General features: G+C 42.1%; 1 protein-coding gene across 3 annotated transcripts in view; it reads right to left on the bottom strand.

Moving 5' to 3' along the window:
* Positions 1-4,667: 4,667 nt before the first annotated feature.
* adamtsl4 (ADAMTS-like 4) overlaps positions 4,668-22,777 on the bottom strand; it is a 36,853-nt gene continuing 18,743 nt past the window's right edge. For 2 of the 3 annotated variants that reach the window (XM_040117346.1, XM_040117347.1), the window contains exons 5-17: positions 21,097-21,199; positions 13,853-13,992; positions 12,066-12,270; positions 11,407-11,591; positions 10,100-10,229; positions 9,291-9,554; positions 8,973-9,102; positions 7,846-8,050; positions 7,107-7,280; positions 6,835-7,014; positions 6,477-6,656; positions 6,121-6,268; positions 4,668-6,033 (exon numbers count right to left, since the gene is read on the bottom strand). In XM_040117346.1, the coding sequence (XP_039973280.1) occupies positions 5,903-6,033; positions 6,121-6,268; positions 6,477-6,656; positions 6,835-7,014; positions 7,107-7,280; positions 7,846-8,050; positions 8,973-9,102; positions 9,291-9,554; positions 10,100-10,229; positions 11,407-11,591; positions 12,066-12,270; positions 13,853-13,992; positions 21,097-21,199 (2,175 nt within the window). In that variant the 3' untranslated portion in view covers positions 4,668-5,902. The remainder of the gene's footprint in view (positions 6,034-6,120; positions 6,269-6,476; positions 6,657-6,834; positions 7,015-7,106; positions 7,281-7,845; positions 8,051-8,972; positions 9,103-9,290; positions 9,555-10,099; positions 10,230-11,406; positions 11,592-12,065; positions 12,271-13,852; positions 13,993-21,096; positions 21,200-22,777) is intronic. The other variant, XM_040117348.1, reaches the window with a different exon arrangement.

The raw sequence follows: 22,777 nt of genomic DNA, 5'->3' as shown, positions 1-22,777 counted from the left end.
TTCATTGCAATAGAGCGGTTTCTTTGTTTAGCCAGCTGTAGGTTACAGCATACACACGGATGTCATGGGGCTCCCTTGCTCTTTGTCCGATCTCCCCTCAATGTACACACATGTATATACACGCACACACATATACGTACGCACGTACACACACTCACGTACACACACCAGAACAAAACAACACAAGGAAATATACAGGGCACATAGGCTACATTAAAAGCGCTTACCGTTTACAGATGATGCTTATGAGCACAGTGCCGCCTGTGCAGTTCAGAAATTAAAGAAGGATGCTCTCCGATGGGTCCCCGTTGTTGTCCTCACCGCGCTCCCTCCGTGCCGTCCTCCTTCCTCCCCTCTCTCTGGATGCTCTCCGCTCTTTGTGCCTGCCGTACTACTCTCCCTCTCCTCCTCCTCCTCCTCGCCGTACAGACACTATAGGCTCGGTTGTGTTTTTACAAAAAAAAACCCGTGTTTCGGGTCTGGAGGTGGCAGAGGAGAGTCCTGGCAGGTGAGTCCAAATCACAGCTTGTCACCGGTCCCACGGAAACTCAACCAACCTCTTGACTCTCGAAATCCAGAGTGCACTGAGCTAGCTAGTTAGTTATCACTTTCACGAAATTAAACTCTTAATTCCTATTAAATTACAAAGTGATGACGGGTTAACCAGCTGCTTAATTTAGGGTAACTTCCAACTGTTCAAACTTGCTTGCACTCTTGTAACAGCCTCTTTCGGCCTTGCCGTCACTGTTCCAACCGTTAATGGAGGCTCTTATCACTTAATATTCTCGCTATTTTCTGTTTTCTTGTGGCGTCTCACCCCTCCAACGGCTGGATGGCTTTTCACGTCCTTTACCGGTATCTCCCCTACTCTCTTTCTCCCCCTCCCCCTCCTCCCTCCAAAGCGGTTACTAGCCTGTGACGTAACTCCCAGGGACCGTCGTTAACTTTGGTCGCCATAGTCACACGAAAAAAAATACAAATCCGTCGCCCACAAATTCAATTACCTTTACAGTTACACTTGTTAAAGTCCACGCTGCTACGTGTTGTGTTTATATCCACAATGCGAATTTTCAGAAGCATTTTAAGTATTTTTAATCGCTAAGCTTGAGCGACGGTTCGGGGGTGCAACTTTTCAGACGTTGCCTGGGCGACTCCGTGCGCGGAGCCGCCTATTGTTCTAGCCGCGAGCCCTGGCCTTGGTGCTGAAACGGTGCCTCTTGACGCGAAGCCGAAAGCGCGCTGCCGCCGACGTCGTGCACGCAGTCACGACTACTACAGCTGTTCACGCCCGATCCAGAAAACTCGCTCACACCCACACAGAGTAAAATGTGTGACAGAGGGAAGGAGAGATGGAGTTGGCCTACTTTACAGCTGTACTTTGGAAGACCGGCCGACATTGGGCAAGGCCTAAAGATAGGCACCTTCCAGTGTTATTGTTTAAAGGCCATATTACACCCTTTTTCTCTTATCTTTAAAGGGTGTGTGTGATCACAGTCGTGGAATGAGATGGAGTGGGAAGAGAGAGTCATAAGGTTCATGGTAATTTACTCCAAAAGGTCACCATCTGCCTGCCTTGCCTCGTGCCCTCTGTTGTGAGCCAGCATCCCCCGCCACATTCATCCACCATATACCCCCCCCACCACCACACACACACACACACACACACACACACACACACACACACACACACACACACACACACACACTTGCATGTATATATATCACCCTACCAGGGGCTTCTTACAATCTCAGCAACGACAGGGGAGGCACGCAACGCCCGCTGCGCCCTGAGGATGTGAACGGTGTGCAGGTAGCGGGCAGCACGCCACCCGAGCTGTTGAGCCTCCCTGCACGACGAGGAAGAAACAGCGCACGCAAACGTAAGACCAGGAGAAAAAAAACCCTAAACTCTATGTTACTCAGCATTTTTTTTTTTTTTTTTTTTTTGTATTCCTTCACCTCCAGACTGAAGTTTTTTGAATGGTCTATCTCGTTTGAAAGCAGCAGCAAACAATTTACAGATACAGTTTTATAAAACTTTACAGCTGCAAGTTTTAATTATTTTAATGTAATCATCGCGGATGCAGCCAAAGCATGAAAAAAAAAAATCCCCTTGGACAAAAGCTAATACTCTGGCCAACAAGTACAATAAACTAATAATTTTCTGGAAACACCCTAGCTATCATCTGGCAAGGCCGTGGCTACTATTAATGCCAAAGAGGTCATGACCTGTTATTTCCTGGGGAATTTATAGTTTAATTTCTACAGTTACATGATGGGTATTTGACAGGCTGATTCAAGGATTAATATGTTTGAATTCGACTTACTTTTAGGCCAAAAAAGTGTCTGCGTAAAGTACTCATATTTCTACACCACAGTTTTAGTCTTGACAGTGTGAGACAAAGCCCATGTCTCACAGTGGGCTCATGACCTCAGTGTTTCTAAACCACCCTTGCCACAGGCCTACTACACTTTGGCAACATTATAGTTTAAGAAAGTTACTATGCCCTTTAAACTTTCAAACTCTTCTTCCCCGCGTTCACTTTGTTTTACTGTTGGCCATTCTCACACTCCCACATTTACACCTCAGGCAGCAAGACATATCCGACCTTTCTCAACGTTGCAAAATTTGTGTTTTCTTGGAATAATCTCCATGATACACTTCATCTGGAAACACAGTCTTCGTATCAGACAATTCAAAATCACACAGCACATAAAAAACACTTCATGAGGAACGTAGTTGTTTAAACAGTGGCTTTGTTAACTGCGTGTCTTTCACGTCCTATGCTGTTAATTGCGCTATACAGGAATGTGGTAAAATGACTGTGTGCTTTCTCATTTATCTCCTGTTGTAACTGATTTTACTGAGCCATTTTGGCCAGCTCTCTTGTAAGAAACAGATATATTGTACGTATGTTTTAAGAGACTTACTGGTTAAATAAAGGTAAACAAAACAAGCACACCATTAGTGTCGGTGCAGACTTGGCACCAAAAACACGCTTCGGGCCTGTGGGCGACTCATTTCTGAGGACAACTGGGCCTGGTCATTTATATATGAGACTCAACGTCGCCATCCTTTGGAAGGAACTGGCTATGTCAACCATACTCATTGGACAAAAAAAAAACAAAAAAACAAAACAAAACACATGAAAAATCACTTAATGTCTCTGTTGTTTCAGTTTTATTTAAAATGAAGTTGTTTTTCATTGAATCATTTTTCCACAATGTTTTTTGTTTTCGTATGATAAAAAAAAAAAAAAATCCATCCATGTATTAATAATAACAATCTCATAAACTCTGGTGGTAACAAAAAAAATGCTACAGCCTCTTAAAACAGAAAATAAATTACATGTTCTTTAGATTAAAGATAAATTACTATCCTTTTGTTGTTTTTTTTTTATATAAAATGATGTAATTTTTACTACGAGGGATTAGAGACAAGAATGACACATTCAATGCCATGACCGCAAAACACACAAACATACACACATGCATGCACACACACGTACATATCACAAACATCCACAACTCATGTGTACTTGTCAAATGCAAAATACAATAGTTATATGACAGTTAGATGTGAATAAATGCAGTCTACAACAACACTTCTGACAACTCTACTTAGTTATACAACATAAGTGCCTACAATGGTCAAAAGAAATTATAGACATTAAAACATATCTGACAAATAAACAGACTCCTCCTCACCTTTGAGTGGGCAGTGTGATTATATGTTTCTTGGTGGGAGGTGTAGGAAAAGGAAAAAAAAGGGAGCTAAGTAAAGCAGTCAATGTAAGAGAAAGAGGAAAAAGCATAAAGAGCACTGACACACATATACAGAGGTTGACACTTCGATATGCAAAATATTTACTTTCAGGTCAAAGCAGAATGGTTGAATTAGATCCGTATCATAACTGAACGTATTAAAAAGTTATGGTAAGACAGCAGCTTTCTCAGTCTTCATAAGGTTTTTCTTAATTCTTGCTCTACCTATTCTCACAGGACCGATTCATCCTCTCTTCCCAAGAAGATGATGATGGAAAGGATGTATTGAGATGGGGTGAGAAAACAGGGATGACATTAGGATGTGCTTGTTAAGACCTCAGCCTAATCTTCTTGGTGCCATGCGATGACTAAAATGAAGAATTAGGTCAGTCAGGAGTGAATAATTTTACATCGCCAAACTTGGGCGTCATCGATTTCATGGTTAAGGGGGATACTCTATATCTTACTTATTGTCGACAAATCCCATGAAAAGACTAAAACTAACAATGATTTGAAACTACACGTATTGATTGAGTAACAAAAGCCTCTTATACTTTATTTCTCTGTGTTATAGAGCTCCATGGTTGTCAAATAAGCTATTAAAAACTATTAAAAACACAAATGAACCACAGTGTTGCACTGGGTGACATTTTCCTTCATTATAATGAATGGACGCACTGTAGTTTATTTTATTTGAAATAATCTCACATACACTGTCCTAGTGTCATAAATACTCACTAATGTGTGTTATTCCACAGCAGAAAATAGTATCTAACAAATAACAATTTACTCCTGTTTGAGTAACATTTGCTAAAGACTTCAGTGCCCAGCTGTTTTAGAATATATTTATATATTCTAAAATATATACATTTATATATTTATAAAAATGAAACTATATATTTGTGAGCCATTTTTAAAGATTTACATCTTCAGTAGGAACAACTGGACTTGGGGCTGAGAGCCAGAGACATGGTCAGAAAGTCAGAAAGTCTTAATAGACAGACTAATCCATCGATGGCTTTGGTCTTTTCATGTTATTTGTTGACAAGAAGAAAATTATACAACCCACCACCAACCAACTTGATAATTTCATTTTTTTTTTTAATTTTATTTAGTGATCAGCATCATCTTTAGTTTAGTAAAACATAACTGCAACTATGAGTCTTCACACCTTAACGGTGGATTTTACTCGAACTCCAACAGCTCTCTTTTAAAAAGACCTACACGTACATGCATCTTGACATGAATACTTTGAAGGACTTGACAGAGTATGTTCTGTTTGTTTAACATCCTTGTCTAATATCCTTCTTGTTCGGGAAGCCTCTCGCCTCTGTCTTCCCGCTCTGATATATTTTTATTTGGTCACTTACTGCCATGGTCACCCCACTCCTTTGGTTCATCCGTCCAAATACTGAACTGAACAATATGAGGACACTTGAGGAAATATTTTTGGCAAACAGAAAAAAAGACACACAACACGTAAATGAAATCCTTCTAGCTCAGTTGGGGGTAGCCACTGTAGCTCAGTTAGGGACATCTGCAGCGTAAAGACACACTGTAGATCTATTCCAGTAGATCTTCAGCACACAGAACTACAGTATACACACTTTATCTAGCACACATGATAATTATTTTTTCAGCACATAATTAGTGGTATGCATGTCTGACTAAATCTGTCTTAAGATCCTGTAGATTAGGAGGAATCTTAACAAAGGCTAAACTTGCTGTTGAACCACAGCTGTGTCCTCAGCGAGGACCTTCCATTATCATCTCTCAGCCATAGAAATGAACCTTCAAGAGTGGAAATCACAGCAAATGCATCACTCAGCCCTGTGTGACACATTATGAACCTGTTAAAGGTAATGCACAAAGTAAACGGAAACAAGCTCAGTGGGATACGTGGTTCTGGGAGACACTGTAAAACTGTATACAGCGAACTTTATGAAAGGAACCGGCTGTTTTCACAGTGTTTTACCTGAAGACTCAGGAGAAAATAGTTGAATTTTATCTGATCATCATGCCATCACACGTCTAATCTGGGCTGTCCATTTCTACAGACTTGTCATTTAAGGGGTGATCAACCCTTCTGACCTAATCATTGACTTCCTCCACACCTGGGCTGTCTGTGCTTTGCAGGTCATTGCCTCTTGGCACGCTGAGCACTCTGGATACACGAGGCACAGCAGGCGGACTTGTAGTAGGCGTAGACGCACAGCCTTGCCTGGACCACCATCACACAGTTATGATGTCTGTCCCGGCAGTTTTCGTCTGTGATTAAAGAGGAGGAAAGAGATGCTGGTAGGGAGAGACCTGAGACACACATAAATACACTGTCACATCAAAGCACACACCAACCTGAGACTTGTGGACTGCAGGGTATTGTGTTGCAGATTTGCTCCTGTTCAGGCTTGGTGTCGGAGTCACATTCAAGGCTGTGCTTTTTGGCTGGTGTTAGACACCGTACCTCCCTCATCTGTAAGCCTTTTCCACAAGAACGTGAGCACTGGGAAGAAAAGCCGAGACGGACAAAGAGAGTTAATAATATTATTAGAAATATGAATGCAACATTATTAAATATGTTGTGACTAGCACACAAAAATCCTTTGACACTTCTACTGGAGTTGTCCTGGCAACTTCTTCTTGTTCTGTCCTGTAATATCAATTTTCAACACTTTATTCCCTGTGGCTCTTCATTTCCCCTCGTCCCTCACCGCACTCCACTCTGTCGTGAACCACTGTGGCTGACACTCTCCCATCTCACACTCCTGGACCGCAGCAGGCTTGTCCAGATGAGCACACTCACTGGCTGGTACGACAGTAAAATCATTCCCCGTCTTGTGCACACAAATGATGTCTCGTCGCTGAGTTCCATTTCCACATGGGACGTTACACTGGAAAAATAACAAAAATCAGTCATATAATCTGCACCAGGAATACAGTAGCTGTATTCACCACAAAAAATGTGCTATAATTCGTTTGGTTTAGTTTGAATTGTTGCACAACGTCAGCACCTGTACTGTAAATGCAACATTTTGGTATTTCCTTCCTTCTTTATTCCCCCTGTCCTACCTGTGTCCAGGGGCTGCTGTACCACATTGCTATCGGCACACAGGGACCCCCATTACAGGCCTTCATCTCTGCCGGCTTTTCCCCAACACAGTCCCCTGCTCCTTTACCCTCTCTGACCCCTCCTCGAGTCAGACACACCACCTCTCTCCTCTGCACCCCGGGGCCACACTGCGCCGAACACTGAGGGACACAAAGTGGAAGATTGTGTTGAGATTTACTGTGAGGTGTAGTGAATGTTTGTTCCCTTGCGTCTGTGTATGCGTGTTACTCACAGTGTTGGACCAATCAGTGAAGTACCAGTTGGTTACACAGGGTCCCATGTTGCACTCCTCACTTCCCTGTGGACGGAGCCTGGAGTTGCACTCCTTGTCGTTCACCACACTGCCCTGATCGCTGACGCAACGCACACCCCTTGTCCTCCTCCCTACTCCACAGTCCACGGAGCACTGTGATAGACAGAGAGGAGAAAAACAAGAACGAAAAAAAAACAGATGAAAAAATTTGAGAAATGAGAATCAGAGTACACAATTTACAAATAAATTTAATTATGAATAAAAATATAAAATCATGTTTAAGATCATTTAACATGTAAAACTATAAACAGCTGTTTGTGGGTTTCCCAAATAGAGAGCACTTTGTGCTTTTCTTATGATTCTTAGCTATTATAATATTTCAATTGTCCCAAGATGTGTAACTAATAAAAACGTTTGTTGAAACGTTGTTGAACCATTAACCATGATTTTGTTTTTAAATATTTGTTTCTACTCAACCCAGGAATTTTGAAATTCATGATAGAGAGACAGTGCCATAATTTAATTTAATTTAAAGGAACTCCATGAACACAACCACTCATGCTTATTTTAACCAGACCCCACCCACTCTCTCTCTTTCTTTCTTGTGTGTGTCTTGTGTTTACAGATACTGAGATACAGTACTTGGCCTTTTGTAACCATGTTTGTGGACATATGGGCAGATGCAGATCCCAGTCATGCACTAGTGTTGTGGACCTACCGTGCTCCAGTCTGAGCTGACCTCCCAGTGAGAGCAGAGGCGGAGCTGGCAGGCCTGTGTGGACTCTGGTGGGGTGAGGTTGGCACAGCGCTGTGGGTGGACCATGGTGGAGCGGTTCCCAAAGCTCTGCCTGCACTGTAGCTGCCTCTGCTGCACCCCGGGGCCACAGGACACACTGCACTCTGACCATGCACTGGCCTCCCAGCTATCGCACAGATAGTGAAGGAGACAGAGAGACGGACGAGTTAAAGGTAAATGTCTTCACTATCTAAATAATAAAAACAATAGAATTGTTTATGCGGGAGACTTAATGCATTCATCCATATTTTGACACTGCAAATAGCTACTGTATGCCATTTGTTTAAAGGATTATTCTGCTGTTTTTCATATTTCAGTCAACTTACAACTAATCCTGTACGCATGCACGGACAAAGATGTCCCCCATTAACCAAAAGAATTATCCAAACATAACTATGGGTTTTTAGATTTTTGTACACATTTTGTTACTTTCCATTCGGCCACTGGTTTCCTATCATAATAATCTGATATGACAATCAAATGCAGAGTCTTGAAACTTTCATCAGTTCATCACAGTCAGCATCATTGTCAGTTTTAACAAGGCACACACTATTGTCATTTGAACAAATGGGCTACAATGTGTCAAGGACTCATGCTTTTTACTTGAAAAAAATATCCATCCTATCAAGTTCTTTCTGTCTGTAACTGACTCCTAAAAATCTTACTTTCTTAAAACAACTGTAAAAAAATGGGATGCCAACCTGCTTGTGCTAGATATCAACTTGTTTCAAGTATTTTCCAGAAAGTAATGCGATGGAATCAAGAAGAGTTGAACCTGCTGTTAGAAAATCTTTAGAAAAATATTCTAAACAAGGTGCTGGTAGAATTTTTAACTTCTTTTAGGAAAATGAGACTTTAAGGACCCAAACAGAGAAAAATAACTTGATAAGGAGATGTTGCAGTGGGGTGAACTGAATTAATAGCTACGAAAAAATGGGGGAAATTACCATGTATTCACTCTCAGGAAAGTTTACTTTTTGCAAATAAAAACAGAAACGTAACGTCTATAAAATGTGCATCTCTTCAAGGTTAACTGTGTATTAGCTCACAATGGTGGGCAGGGGTGTGTGTTGCAAGGCTCCTCCTCAGGAACAGGTTTGGCTGCAGAGTCACACTTCCTCTCCGGGACCTCCTCGTCCGTATGGCGGTTTATACACAGAATCACTCTATACTGAAAACCTGCGGAGACAGAAACGTGGACAGATGGACAAGGATTTTAGTTCCATATTGTTGTACTTGCACCCACCAACCACAGGAGGGAGACATCACATCATTCAAAGTAAGAAGAAAAGCATGTTATGTGTACAAAGCAATTCATTTTATAATGACACATCTATGAAAGTGTATGTGACTTATTGGAATCTGACCTTTGCCACAGGAAGCAGAACACTCAGTGAGTCCGCCTCTTTTCCAAACAAATGGTGGCTGAGTGTCCGGTGGCAGGTCAGTGCGAGGGGGGATCCGAGCGTTTCTATTGGGTGCAGCTCCTCGAGGACGCAACCTGTCAGATGTCCAACGGTCTGAGGATGGGGGAGAAAACACAGAGGAGGAGGTGGAGGAAGAGGGGAAAGAAGGGACTGAAACAGGGTGAGGAGCAGCAGGAGGTTCTTCTACTGACACAGTGAGGGGACCTTGGAGAGAAGAAAAAAAAATGGACACGATGGACATGAGGACAAATTAGAAAGGGTAGGAAAGGTGTGAAACACACATGAGGATGTGGAGAAACGAGTGAGAAAGTGTGAAGAAAAGAGGCAAACAAGAAGGTTGAAATTTTGAGAACAGGAGGAAGGCAGTGAGTCAGAGGCTAATGATGTCATGATGAGGTCAGGGTCTCATGACAGTGAACAAGCACACCAGATAGCCCTCCATCTAGGTCATACACAAACACACAAACACACATGTACAATAATCCATTCCACTTGGCCCACAACCACACCCATCCTAATCCATAAACACGTCAACCACTCTCCAAGGATATGAGATGGTGTTTCCCTGGCTAATTTGGAAAGAATGAATCTAGTGGCGATTTTGATTTAGGATTCAATTCTGTCCCCGACAAGATTAAACTGTGCTGTACATATGTCCTGCCTGTCTGTGCTACTGTATGGAACATGCAGCTGTCAGAACGTCTGCCCAACAAAGGAGAGAACAAAAAGCTGAAGTGCGATGGACGTACTGCGAAAGGGTGCCCTCGCTGGCTCTCGCTCCCTTGGCCTCTCCCTGGCTGTCTCCCTCTCTCTCTCCTTCTTCTCCACAGGGATGTAAAACTCATAGTCGATGCCCGGGTTTTCCTTGTGGAAAATGATCTGCAGAGCAAGACAAGGCGAGAGAACAGACAGAACTGAAAAGTAGCCAGTGACAAGAAATACCCTAACCCAACTTTTCTGATCCCGAGAGAGAAATTTACTTCTCCCCTTTCTTCGCTGGGAGGTCAGATGTCAGGAAGAGCTACAGGGATTCAGTGTCATGCTCTGGGATAACTCAGCAGGGTGTACGCTTGTCTTTATGTGCTCCTCCTTTTACTATGAAAACCTGCGGCCCGTCTACAAGACTCAGGATAGTAAAAGTCATCTAAACTTAATCGGAAGGAGTCTCATGGCAACAACATTTTGATCTGCTATATTTTGCCAGAGATGAGATGTTCCTTTGTTAAGAGGATAAATCCCTTTTGATTTAAGTAACATCATGGTTTTTCTTGTGGCACCACTCAAGAACCAAACTCAAGCATTTTTTGGCTATTTTAAGCCTTTATGATAGATACTTGGAATATAAACGAGGGAGAGGGAAAAACAACAAAGGGTCTTGGTCACAGTGGGAAATTGCATGGTCATGGTCATGGTTCATGGTCAGTGTCTTAACGCCAAAGCTACCGGGGTGCACCAAACATTCGTCTTCCCAGCAGGGGCAAGGATCTACCGATAGCAGACCTGTTTCTATTTTAATCCATCCAACAATTTCTTTTCCGACTTGTAATGAGCATTAGAGCCTCACAGTGCTGCTGGCGTGGCTACAGACTTTCAGTCTTTTTATGTCTCATGTATATATCCCACTAAGCCTTAAAAATGCAGGTGATTCCAGAGGAGATCAAGCTCTGGCCTCAGTGGGTGCTTGCTATTTTTACCCCCTCCTGCCCAGGAGCTACTGGATGTAAAACCACACATGACTTCTGTTCTTTAATAAGCCTTTTGCCTGAGGTTAGAGTTGTTATTATTAAGCCATGGATATTCTGATATGGCTCAGGCTAAGCTTTAGGGTAGCTGTCTTTATCCCACAATAATGCTAAAATAATGCTGCCTATCTGGAGGATCTTGACACAGAGCAGGAGAGCATAGCCTCAGGCTTACAACAATGTTATATTATGTGAAATATTCTGTCTACACATGTGTCTTTGTGAGATTTTATCATCACCTTAATTTTGTCATGCCCTGGTCCTTGTTTACTTACAGGGTTAAAATAAATGCCTTCCTGTGTTCCAGTACTTACATATAGCTGTAACTGTGTGGTGGTGGGTCCTGGGGCTTTGAGGGACTCTCCTTTCTCTTCCGCCCCCTCCACCTGTGCTCTAGGTCGCGTGTAGGTGAAGGTAGTCCCCCCTGCCTGGTACTCCCCTGGAGGGTCCACAGCCCAACGCCCGTTCACCACTGAAGCCCCTGTGCCACTCCTCATGGCTGGAGAAATTAGTGAGGTTTGGAAGGTCAGACGGGAGGAGAAAATCATGATTTGTGTTGGATTTTGTTTTCTTAATTTGACCTTGTTTAGACTATACAGTGGTGAATTCTTAGGAAACCCCCATAAACTCAAACACACTCTCAGACAGACAAACACAGACTTTGGAGTGCTGTCTCATTACCAAACAGGGCGCTGGCAAGATAAAACACTCACATACACACTTCACCGACTCCCTTTGGGCTCTAACAATACTAGCTTTATCTTCCCTGAGTCTGCAAGGCCACAAAATTGACAGTCTTAGTTCAAGCCAGCACACACAAGCTCACAGGCCAAATTTCATTCCCAAATCTGCAATTCCTCACCAACGTCTCATTTTTACTGGAGCTGCAACTGGTATTATTCAAGTTATCTTAAACATATCTTATATGTATGTGTGTGTGTGCATTATTTTTTTTTGGTCAATGACATCTTACCCAGGTAGTTAGGGCTTGCTCGCCTCTCCGTGATATTAATGAATGTAGCTCCCGGTGGGATGTCCAGGATCTTGTGGTAACCAAGGGGAACTGTGACATTTTGGAAACTTCCCGTCACCTTTCGACAGGCGGTGTCCCGCCCACCACACACTCCACATTTGTCAATCTGAGAGCCGGAGCCCAGGACCCCATCACAGCCCTCGGTCTGGCAGGAGAAGAAGGTGAAAAGATGTGAGTGTTGGGTCAGACAATGGGGGAAGAGTGGGGCAGGGAACAAGGGAGACATGGGAGGAGGAGTGGTGACAGAGTGGAGAATAGCTATTCCAATCTTGTTGACATGTCACATCCATTGCCAGTGTTTATTTCACCGTTGTTTGTGCAAATTGGTAACTGTTGTTTGCCAGATTCCTGCCAGAAACAGAATCAGGGTGGAATGAGGATGAAACCAGAGAGTTAGAGTGCAAATGAGAGACAGAGGGAAAGATACAGAGGAAAGAGGCCCGGAGTAGGGTATTAAAAAAAAAGATTGGAGACACTCCGAATCTGAATGCCAGGCTTAAATCAGCCTCCAGACATGAGACTAAGACAGCCAGGTTCTGGACTTTGTCAACCCGTGACTTGACAGGAGGGACTTGGGCTCAGACATCCGAAGCAAAAATCTCACACATGCACATTTAGATCTACTCACCAGACATCGTCCTTCTACACACACGTCATTTGAGCTGACGTTGAAGCAGGGAGTCCCGTCTCTGACTCGCTCGGCCTGGCGAACGTAGAAACGATAGCTGGCAGGTCTGCAGGTCAGCTCGCACTGCTTGTCCGCACCAACTGCAACACAGAAACATAGCATAGTAGGATTATTGCACAGCATACTGTATATTTTTTGCTTAAGTGTGAGTAACTGTGAGATCTCCAGTATGCGCAGTTTCTTTGTGTGTCTGCATGGCAAGGAAAAGACGCAGCTGGGTGATGAACGTCTTTCCGTGTGGCTGGAAAACTGAGGCCTGACCATGACTGTCAGACAACGAGAGAGTCATCAGCTATTTTCCCTGTTGCTCACTTGTATGAGTGCACTCGCTGCTGCACCCTCCCAGGAGACACATACCCAGAAAAGAGGTGTAAATGTAAACGAGGAAGGTTATATTTATGAGAGGAACACAACGGACGCAAACTGCAGAGACATGTGCACTGCAGAGATTAGAGGGAATGAAACAGAGAAAGAGAAGAATGTTTCCAGGTAAAAGAGGAAATGAAAAGTCCGTCAGCACTGAGAGAATAGGCAGACAAATAGACTAGTGGAGAAGACGGAGGATTTCACAGGGGAATAGGGGTGAGGTACGAGCAAAAAATGTGGACAAAAGTAAGAAGAGTTTGTCTACGTGGTGAAGAAGCAGGCTTAAAGTAATAGTTCAAAAATATTGGGAAACATATTTGATAAGAAATGAGAAGAACTCTAACAATCCTGTGGTTTTGACTCTCTCTAAAACCACAAATTATCATTAACATTTCTGTTTGTGTACAGAAAATTTTACCTAGTGAGTTTCAGCGGTGTTGGTAAGTGTACGTTTTGAACTATAAAAAAAGTCAGGCTTGCTCTTTCCTCCTGCTTCCAGTCTTTATGCTAAGCTAAGCTAACCAAATCCTGCCTCCAGCTCCATACTTGACACACAGACATGAGACTAAGACAGCCAGGTTCTGGACTTTGTCAACCCGTGACTTGACAGGAGGGACTTGGGCTCAGACATCCGAAGCAAAAATCTCACACATGCACATTTAGATCTACTCACCAGACATCGTCCTTCTACACACACGTCATTTGAGCTGACGTTGAAGCAGGGAGTCCCGTCTCTGACTCGCTCGGCCTGGCGAACGTAGAAACGATAGCTGGCAGGTCTGCAGGTCAGCTCGCACTGCTTGTCCGCACCAACTGCAACACAGAAACATAGCATAGTAGGATTATTGCACAGCATACTGTATATTTTTTGCTTAAGTGTGAGTAACTGTGAGATCTGCAGTATGCGCAGTTTCTTTGTGTGTCTGCATGGCAAGGAAAAGACGCAGCTGGGTGATGAACGTCTTTCCGTGTGGCTGGAAAACTGAGGCCTGACCATGACTGTCAGACAACGAGAGAGTCATCAGCTATTTTCCCTGTTGCTCACTTGTATGAGTGCACTCGCTGCTGCACCCTCCCAGGAGACACATACCCAGAAAAGAGGTGTAAATGTAAACGAGGAAGGTTATATTTATGAGAGGAACACAACGGACGCAAACTGCAGAGACATGTGCACTGCAGAGATTAGAGGGGAATGAAACAGAGAAAGAGAAGAATGTTTCCAGGTAAAAGAGGAAATGAAAAGTCCGTCAGCACTGAGAGAATAGGCAGACAAATAGACTAGTGGAGAAGACGGAGGATTTCACAGGGGAATAGGGGTGAGGTACGAGCAAAAAATGTGGACAAAAGTAAGAAGAGTTTGTCTACGTGGTGAAGAAGCAGGCTTAAAGTAATAGTTCAAAAATATTGGGAAACATATTTGATAAGAAATGAGAAGAACTCTAACAATCCTGTGGTTTTGACTCTCTCTAAAACCACAAATTATCATTTAACATTTCTGTTTGTGTACAGAAAATTTTACCTAGTGAGTTTCAGCGGTGTTGGTAAGTGTACGTTTTGAACTATAAAAAAAGTCAGGCTTGCTCTTTCCTCCTGCTTCCAGTCTTTATGCTAAGCTAAGCTAACCAAATCCTGCCTCCAGCTCCATACTTGACACACAGACATGAGACTAATATCAATCTTTAAAACGGCTCGCACGCGCAAATCATTCGCTTTGTTCCTTTTATTTCGTTTTCGATGTCAAAGTTTAGCAAAGGCGATAAAAATACACAGACTATGCCTTCTTCAGTGTGCAACAGGCCTTAAGTTTCGAGGTTGAGTCTTTTTAACTTTTCACCGACAATAAGTGTCAATCAATTTATTACCCAACAGGGGCACCAAGTGGCTACCTGTAGTCAGAGGCGTCCTCAGACTTGCCTCGCTAAAAAGCTCAGAGGGCCCCTTCCCAACAATAAATCTGATTAAGGCTATCAACCAAAAACAAAACTATAACAGGATCTTAGATGGATGGATATCAATATTCTCTAATTATCTCTTGCAGAAAAGAAAGTTAGTAAGCATATTTCCCAAATTGTCAAACTATTCCTTTAACAAAGGCAGAAAGATATAAACAAATGGGTGGTGAATTCAGGAGGGGACAGTGAGTAGCTCCACTGTTCATCATTCTCTCTCAGGTAAGAGATAGGGGGTGTAACAGGAGTTAAAGGCCTCGGGCATAACTGGTGTATGTTTGTTTGTGTGTGTGTGTGTGTGTGTGTGTGTGTGTGTGTGTACAGGGCTGCATTTGTGTGAAACTGCCATAGACATGATCTCATAGCATGAGTAAGGGGTCACATTCAGTTGCAGGTGGGAGGGAGGGGTTTCTGTCACCAGGAGTTCAGGGGTTAAATGGACAATATCTGTGCTTCTGAAATTGTGACTTCTCACGGTGCCTCTCTCTTCTCTCTGTCACATCTAGACAGAAATGTACCCACTATTAAATTCTATATAAATATCAACAGCATGACACTTTCCAATAGTGGTCAAAAACTATTCTACAGTTTTATTATTCTGTCCTTGAAACAGTTTGAGAAGGAGAGGCTTCTTTCCAAAAGTCTTCCTTTTGTGAAACAATTGGACATTTTTAAGTAATCAAATTGTGGTTCTTATATTACATCAATGCCAATAAATTTTAATATAATAACACTGAAGATTGTTTCACCATGGAAATATTTCCTCCCCCTAGTTCAATAAGACATCAATAGCACCACCTTCAAAGTCAAGGGGTTCATAGGGGATATCTAAGAACAAAGACTAAAGGTCAAATACCAGACTCCTGCTTTCACCTTGTGTGTCCAAGGGATAATTCAAAAACTGTGTAGTATGTGGTGAATTAAAAGGAACTCCAGATTGCTTTCACAGAATTTGTGAAGTTCCTTGAATTTCTGAAAGTACTACAACACTTTGCCCAGTGTAGTACAAGTAGTACAGAGGTCAACATAAATGACAAAAGACTGAAAACCTCTAGACAGAGAAGAGGGATTAGTAAAACTGGACTCTTAAGATGCCACTTCATTGTTTTGGAGGTTTCGTTTCTGCAGGAACCAAACAGAGAAATACGGTGCAAAAGAACTATTTCAGTGGGAGAACAGAGTATAGTAACTCTTCATTCATCATAAGGAAAAAAAAGTGGCCTACTGTAGGCTTTCCTTCAATTTTCTTCAGGGATGAGCTATATTGTGAGTCTCGATAAAAAAACTTAAGCTAAGACCAAGACACCGTGTGCAGTTTTGTGCCTTGGTTGTTTGACTGACCAAATAAAGTATGTAAGGACATTATGGAGTGTATTTTATCTCAGTAAGTGGGTGGAAGTGGTTAGGAAGTCATACACATGAAGCAATTGACCCACACAGGATGTTTATCTTTACACAAACTTGCACGGAAATTAAGGTAATACATAACTAGCTTCATCAATTTGCTTATAAATACTCTAAAACCTTGGAGTGGTCCCTTCAGCATGTGTATACATTATCGCCAAGATACTTAAATAATATTGCAAAAGCTTAAAAAGTAGTTACAGTTTCAGAGGTACAGCAGACATATCAGAGTCTAATGTGTTCTGTGAAAGTTTTTAAAATATGATGAGAGAGCATTTGAAACATTAGAAAAGAAGGTTCTTCATCAACATACAATGGTATATTGTCAGTATATGTGGAAACTTTCTGGTGCCAATTAGAGAAAGAGGAGGAGTGAAGGGCTATTCTCTTATTGTCTCTCTTTGTAACACAAAGAAGTCATTGATTTAAACAATGTGGGACCAAAACTGCTTTAATTTAGAAAAAGCCATAAGTGAGTATTTCAAAAATAAAAAGCGATACATATTCAAACTTTTTTTTAATAGCTCATGATGACTTGTAATGTAATCTGCTTTATTATGATGGTATTTATCAGAAAAAAGAATGAATATATCTCTTAATTTTCTATCTTTATTGATTTGACCAATTACTTTAATTGTTTTTGATTAACACACAAATGTTAATCTTATTAGTTATGCATGACTACTGTACAATAATGTGTATCTAAGCATGTGTCACTGTCCATGACTGGCATTAGAATGAGCCAAACTTTATTTTTCAGCACTGCTACCGCCACTTGTTTGTTACCAGTCTTTTGCTACTGTCTGATAACTGCAGAGAGACAGATATACACTACATATTTAGGAAGAAAGAGAAAGAGAAGAAGGAAAGGGAGGCAGTTCCCACCCTCTCTCTCTCTCCACCCTTGTTCTCTCTTTCCGTCTGTCATAGTTATCTCTGAGAGATTAGACTGGAGACAGTGACAGAAAAGAGAGGTGGAGCTCGAAGTGGGAGACGTGTTGCCACTCTTGTACTCTCTGCCTCTCTCTGTATTTTTCCTCCTCATCTCCCTCATACTCCATCTCCTCTTCTTCGATTCCTGTCCTGAAGTCTTTCTTGAGGGCTCTCCAACTCCCATCACCTCTAATCTTTTCTGACTATTTTGGTCCTTATTTTTCATTTGTCTCTCACTACATCTCTCTAATTCTCTTTTTGACTCGATCTCTGGCCTCTCTTTCTCTTCCACTGCCTCTCTCTCTCCCTCTCTGAGCTTAGTGTTCAGACAGTGGAATATATGTTCTCTAAATATACTTCCCCACTATCTCTCGGTCTAAACAAACTCCAACATGGAGAGAGAAAGAGATAGGCTGCGGGACAGGAAGAGGGGAGGATGGGTGCGCAGAGAGGGGATAAGGCCTTAAAAAAAAAAAAAAAAAGGGAATATTTAAGTTAAACAACACCTGCACGTGCAGTGATTAAAAAACTACAGAGGTACTGCTTTCAGAGCTGAGCTTGTAGGGGGAAATTGGTCAGGACTATCAATTCTGTGGTTTATAACCGCAGTGGCAGCTTTACGGTTTAAGCTTCCAGTTCCAAACCCTGGGCCACAATACTTAGCACTACATATATAACAGGGCTGTCACCCTGTGGCCTGAGAATCATACACTAAATAGCAAGAGCATCATAGTTCAACGTAAATACTTCTGGGAAATACTGTGTACGCAGCACTGTACAAAGTCCTAAACAGACGAGTGCAGCTGGAGAGAAATAACTAATACACTATTCAATGTCAAGACGCACACACACACTCCTCGCAACCTCCAGTATGTTGATGGGAAGATAGTTATGAAAGTCTGGGTCACAGTCAGTGGGAGTGTACTGAGGTAAACAGTGCGATACAGTTTACTTAGCAGAATGGAAAAGGATCATCTCCAGCACATATCAAAGTGTCTGACCCAGCTGACGTCATCTGCTAATACTTTTGACATCCCATTAGAGTATCTTACAACAGCTTCCAAGAAATGTGAAATCTGCCATTTGGTGGCTTCTTTTGTCCAAAAAAAACATACGGTAAAATGACTGAAGTGTATCTGTCTAATGCAAGTACCATGATTTACCCTCACACCTCCCTATCAGAGGTTGACTCTGTTTTTCTTCCCCTCTTCTCTCTCTGTCCAGTCCTCTCCTCTTCTCGGCAGATCGCAAGGTAATAGTGGTTTTAAATTAAGCCCGCCTAGAGGAGAAGGCCAGGATGCACAGCAGATAGAGGAAATTTAAGAGCAGCTCAGTTCAGGATAAATACAGTAATCTCACTCTTTGGCCTCACACACACACACACAAACAGGGGTGGTGGTATAAGGAAAGCCCCTGTGTGTTTATGCAGACAGCCTGACTCCAGCTGATACCCCGGTGAGGACTACTGGTACAGATTTACAACATGCATTGTCTAGATCTGCCTCCATCCTCAAAACTGCCCTCAGTCTGTCCTGACAAGATCAAAAAATATAAAAAGAGCCTCTAAGTTTAACGTCCTGTATTCCCCTGGAAAAAGCAGTGACTCTAACAGCAGAACGCCTGCCTCTAACATTTCAAGTAATGGGAATAAGTTTTTTAAGGCAATATTACATTTTAGGTAAATTCATTTCTCAATTTGTCAGCAATATTATTCACTAGATAACACAAACACAGATGTTCCCATCAGCTTACTTTATCCAAGACAAAACCCCCTCAGCTGAAAATCTAATATATCATTCGATTTTGATAATGTGATTTGAGACAAAAATACAAATACAGTGATATTTTAGTATTTTATCCATACTGCCCACTCCTGCCTGACTGTCTTTGGACTTTCAAGAGGGAACTGGAGTAGCTGGAGGACCCACACAAGTTACACTATGTTATCATATTAAACTATGGACATTGAAAATTTAAGCATGACACGGGATAAAAACACTGGCTAAGATTTAATGTAACTCATTTCAATAGTTTACACTTAGCAAACTGCTGCCTATTTACAATATTAGCAGACACAAAAGAATATTAGTATTTATGTGGAGTTGTGTCTCTGGCCACCCGATGAATGTAAGTCCAGTATGCACTCTCTTATAGTTCTGTTTTTGGTCTCTACCAAAGTCTGTCTGTCGGCAGTTTGTTGCTGAGCAGCTAGTGTACAGTGTTTAGGGTGTACAGGTTTATCAGAGCTTTTTCACTGAAAACATCCGTCTCCTGCGACTGAAAATTAGTCTGAAGGGAGCAGTGAACCATAACAGTAAAGTGGGGGATTGGAAAAGCAAAACAGTGAACCGAAAGTGGGAAGTGCAGAGTCGGGTAATAATTCTCTGTGGGTTCATCATTATGAGCAACCCCGTTTGATTTATTTTTTATATAAAAAGACTAATGAGTGCAGCTTTAACTGTTATTGTTTTTATGCTGTCATGCATCAGTTTATTGCATAAAATATCGTTTGTGTGAATCACTGTTTTTAGTTTTTGCGTATTATGTGGTTGAGTGGTGTTGCAGATCTAGTGTTTCTGGCTCTACACTCTCACAGCGAGTGTGTTGAGGAACTTCAGCCAGCTGATACAGTAATCCCAGACAGATACACAAACATACATGTGAGAACATTTTTCACATATCATCTAAGATCCATTACGCCTTTCATCTACAGCGCCAGCACACTGGCCAATAAAGTCGTACTGTAAATACACAGAGGCCCATACATATATTTCTAAATCTAATGACAAATAGTGTTGATATCATCTCACAACTGTGGTTCTCTCTTCTCTTTACCTCCACCAATCTCTCACTCCCCGAATCTCCATGTATGTAATATCCTCTTTATCCACTCTTCCTCTTCTGTCACATTCCTCAAATATCTGTTTAGTGTTTTCTCTCTTTCTCTTTCTTCACCTCCAGCGGTGGAAAACAAAGATAAACAGACACAACCTCCACTGCGCTGAACTATTGTACACTTAACGAGAAAGTAAACAAACACGCATAACCACACATGGACACACAGTCACACATGCGGAGAAACAAAGGCACTAACACACACACACACACACAAGCCACGTTGTCTCCCTTTGCTCCCAATGGTCATGTGACAAAACACTTGCATCCCATCACCTCTCACCTCCCTCTCTCTGTATTTCTCTGGCTTTCTTTCTTTATCTCACTCAGTAGGAATCTGTGTGCTTAGTCAGAGCAGGGAGGAGAGGCTTGGCAGGAGAGGAAGGGAGAAAGGGATATGTTGATCGAATGAGAGGAAAAAGAGAAGAGGGGGAGTGTTTTGTGAAGAGAATAAAAGCAGACTTCCAGTCATTCTCTTTTCCTCTTGTCTCTCACCACCCTCAGTGCTTCATGTAGATGTGGGCTTGCTCCAATGAGAGGAGGGGATTGTGGTGGGTTGGACACGCAGTCGAGGCCTGCCAACACATACTAATGACAGAGTAACATTTAACTCACTTAAACACAGATTTTACAGACGTTTTTTTCACCCCATCCTCCTTCTCCTCTCCTTTAAGCCTATTATCACATTGTGAAGCTAAACCCTAAACTGCCCTGTGTGTGTTAAGTCAGTCCTCACCCTCAGTGAAAGGTTCCCAGTTGTAGAGACGACCCATGAACTCCTGGGTGTTAAATGCTGCGCACTGCTCTGCTCTGGAGTCCAACACACCTCCACCACATACCTGGAGGATAGAAATAGAGAGAGACGGAGAGAAAACTTTAAAAACAAAAATTTGAGTGCCACACATTGAACTAATATGAAATCACCCAGCTAGAAAACCTGTTTCTCTCCCAGTCCCCAGAGAAGTAAGGGTGGAATGGACTGTTGCAAGTAAAGGGCAATGAAAAACAGCTAATAGAGAAGAGGAGAATTAAGTTTTAATCATAGAGGTAAGCGCAAACATGGCATACCCTTATACACACACACACGCACGCACGCACGCACGCACACACACACACACACACACACACACACAGAGTCTCCATGCTGGTTTTGGCAGTCAGCGAATGTATTAAAGGCATATGGAAATAATAGATTTTTTGGAAGCGGCTGCTCACATAAATCCACTGTGGCTTTCAGTGCATGACCACAGAACACTAGTGACTGTGTGAGCACGTGTACGCGCGTGTGTGTGCGCATGTGTGTATGAGCACATGTCCAACTTGTGCTTGTTCAAGAGTCCTTATGGAGCCATAGAGTGGAAAAAGTTTTAGCATACCTGCACTTAAATGACAGCTGAAACATCAGAGCAGGCACGACACTGCTGGTCTTTGCTGTACTGACTATAACTCACTGAGCTTTGCCCCAACCCTGTGGGACACACACAGCCACACACACACACACACACACACACACACACACACACACACACACACACACACACACACACACACACACACACACACACAAACACACACACACACAGACACACAGACACACAGACACACACACACACACACACACACACACACAAACACGCTCATAGTGGGGGAAAATAACGAGTGCATTTATTCAAGTACTGTACTTGTCTTTCTTGTATTTGTCCCTAACCCTAACCCTAACCACTTCAGTCCAGACTAAATAACTATTGGATTGATTGCTATTAAAGTTTGTAAAGACATTTGCTCACTAGAGGATGAATCCTACCGAATTTTCATCGAGCGCCATCATCAAGGTCAAAATTTCAATTTGTCCAATTCTTTGCTTTTTGACCAAACACCTGCAAAACTAATGACATTCCCATCATCCTCAGCAAATGTTAGCACACTAACATGCCAAAGACAGTCAACATAGTAAACATTATACCTGCTTAACAACAGCATTCATCATTGTGAGCATGTTAGGAATTAGCTCCAAGCACTGCTATGCTTAAGTACAGCCTCACAGAGCTGCCAACGTAGCTGTAGGCTCTCTGTCTTCTTACTCTACTACATCGAAATAGCAGCTAAAATTACTAATTAATGTTCAGATTAATGCCTTGATGCATTAGCATTAAAAATCTAACAATATATTATACAAGGCTACCGATATCAGCCAGTTATCTTAGCTTAGCATAAAGATTGGAAAAAGGTTGGAAACAGTTAGCCTGGCTCTTTCTATGGGTAATAAAAACCAAATACAAGCACCTCTAAAGCTCTTTAAGCAGCTTCAGATATGAGAGTGGTTAAAAAGTTTGCTGATAATATATCTGTACTTTTACTTTAGTAACATTTTGAATTACTTTTAATTGAGTATTTTTACTTTGTTGTACGTTCACTTG

Source organism: Xiphias gladius, chromosome 22 (assembly GCF_016859285.1).
Source record: "Xiphias gladius isolate SHS-SW01 ecotype Sanya breed wild chromosome 22, ASM1685928v1, whole genome shotgun sequence".
NCBI classification, from domain to species: Eukaryota; Metazoa; Chordata; class Actinopteri; order Istiophoriformes; family Xiphiidae; genus Xiphias; species Xiphias gladius.
The sequence above is the reverse complement of the archived record's forward strand: the minus strand, read 5'-3'. Positions and strand labels throughout refer to the sequence as shown.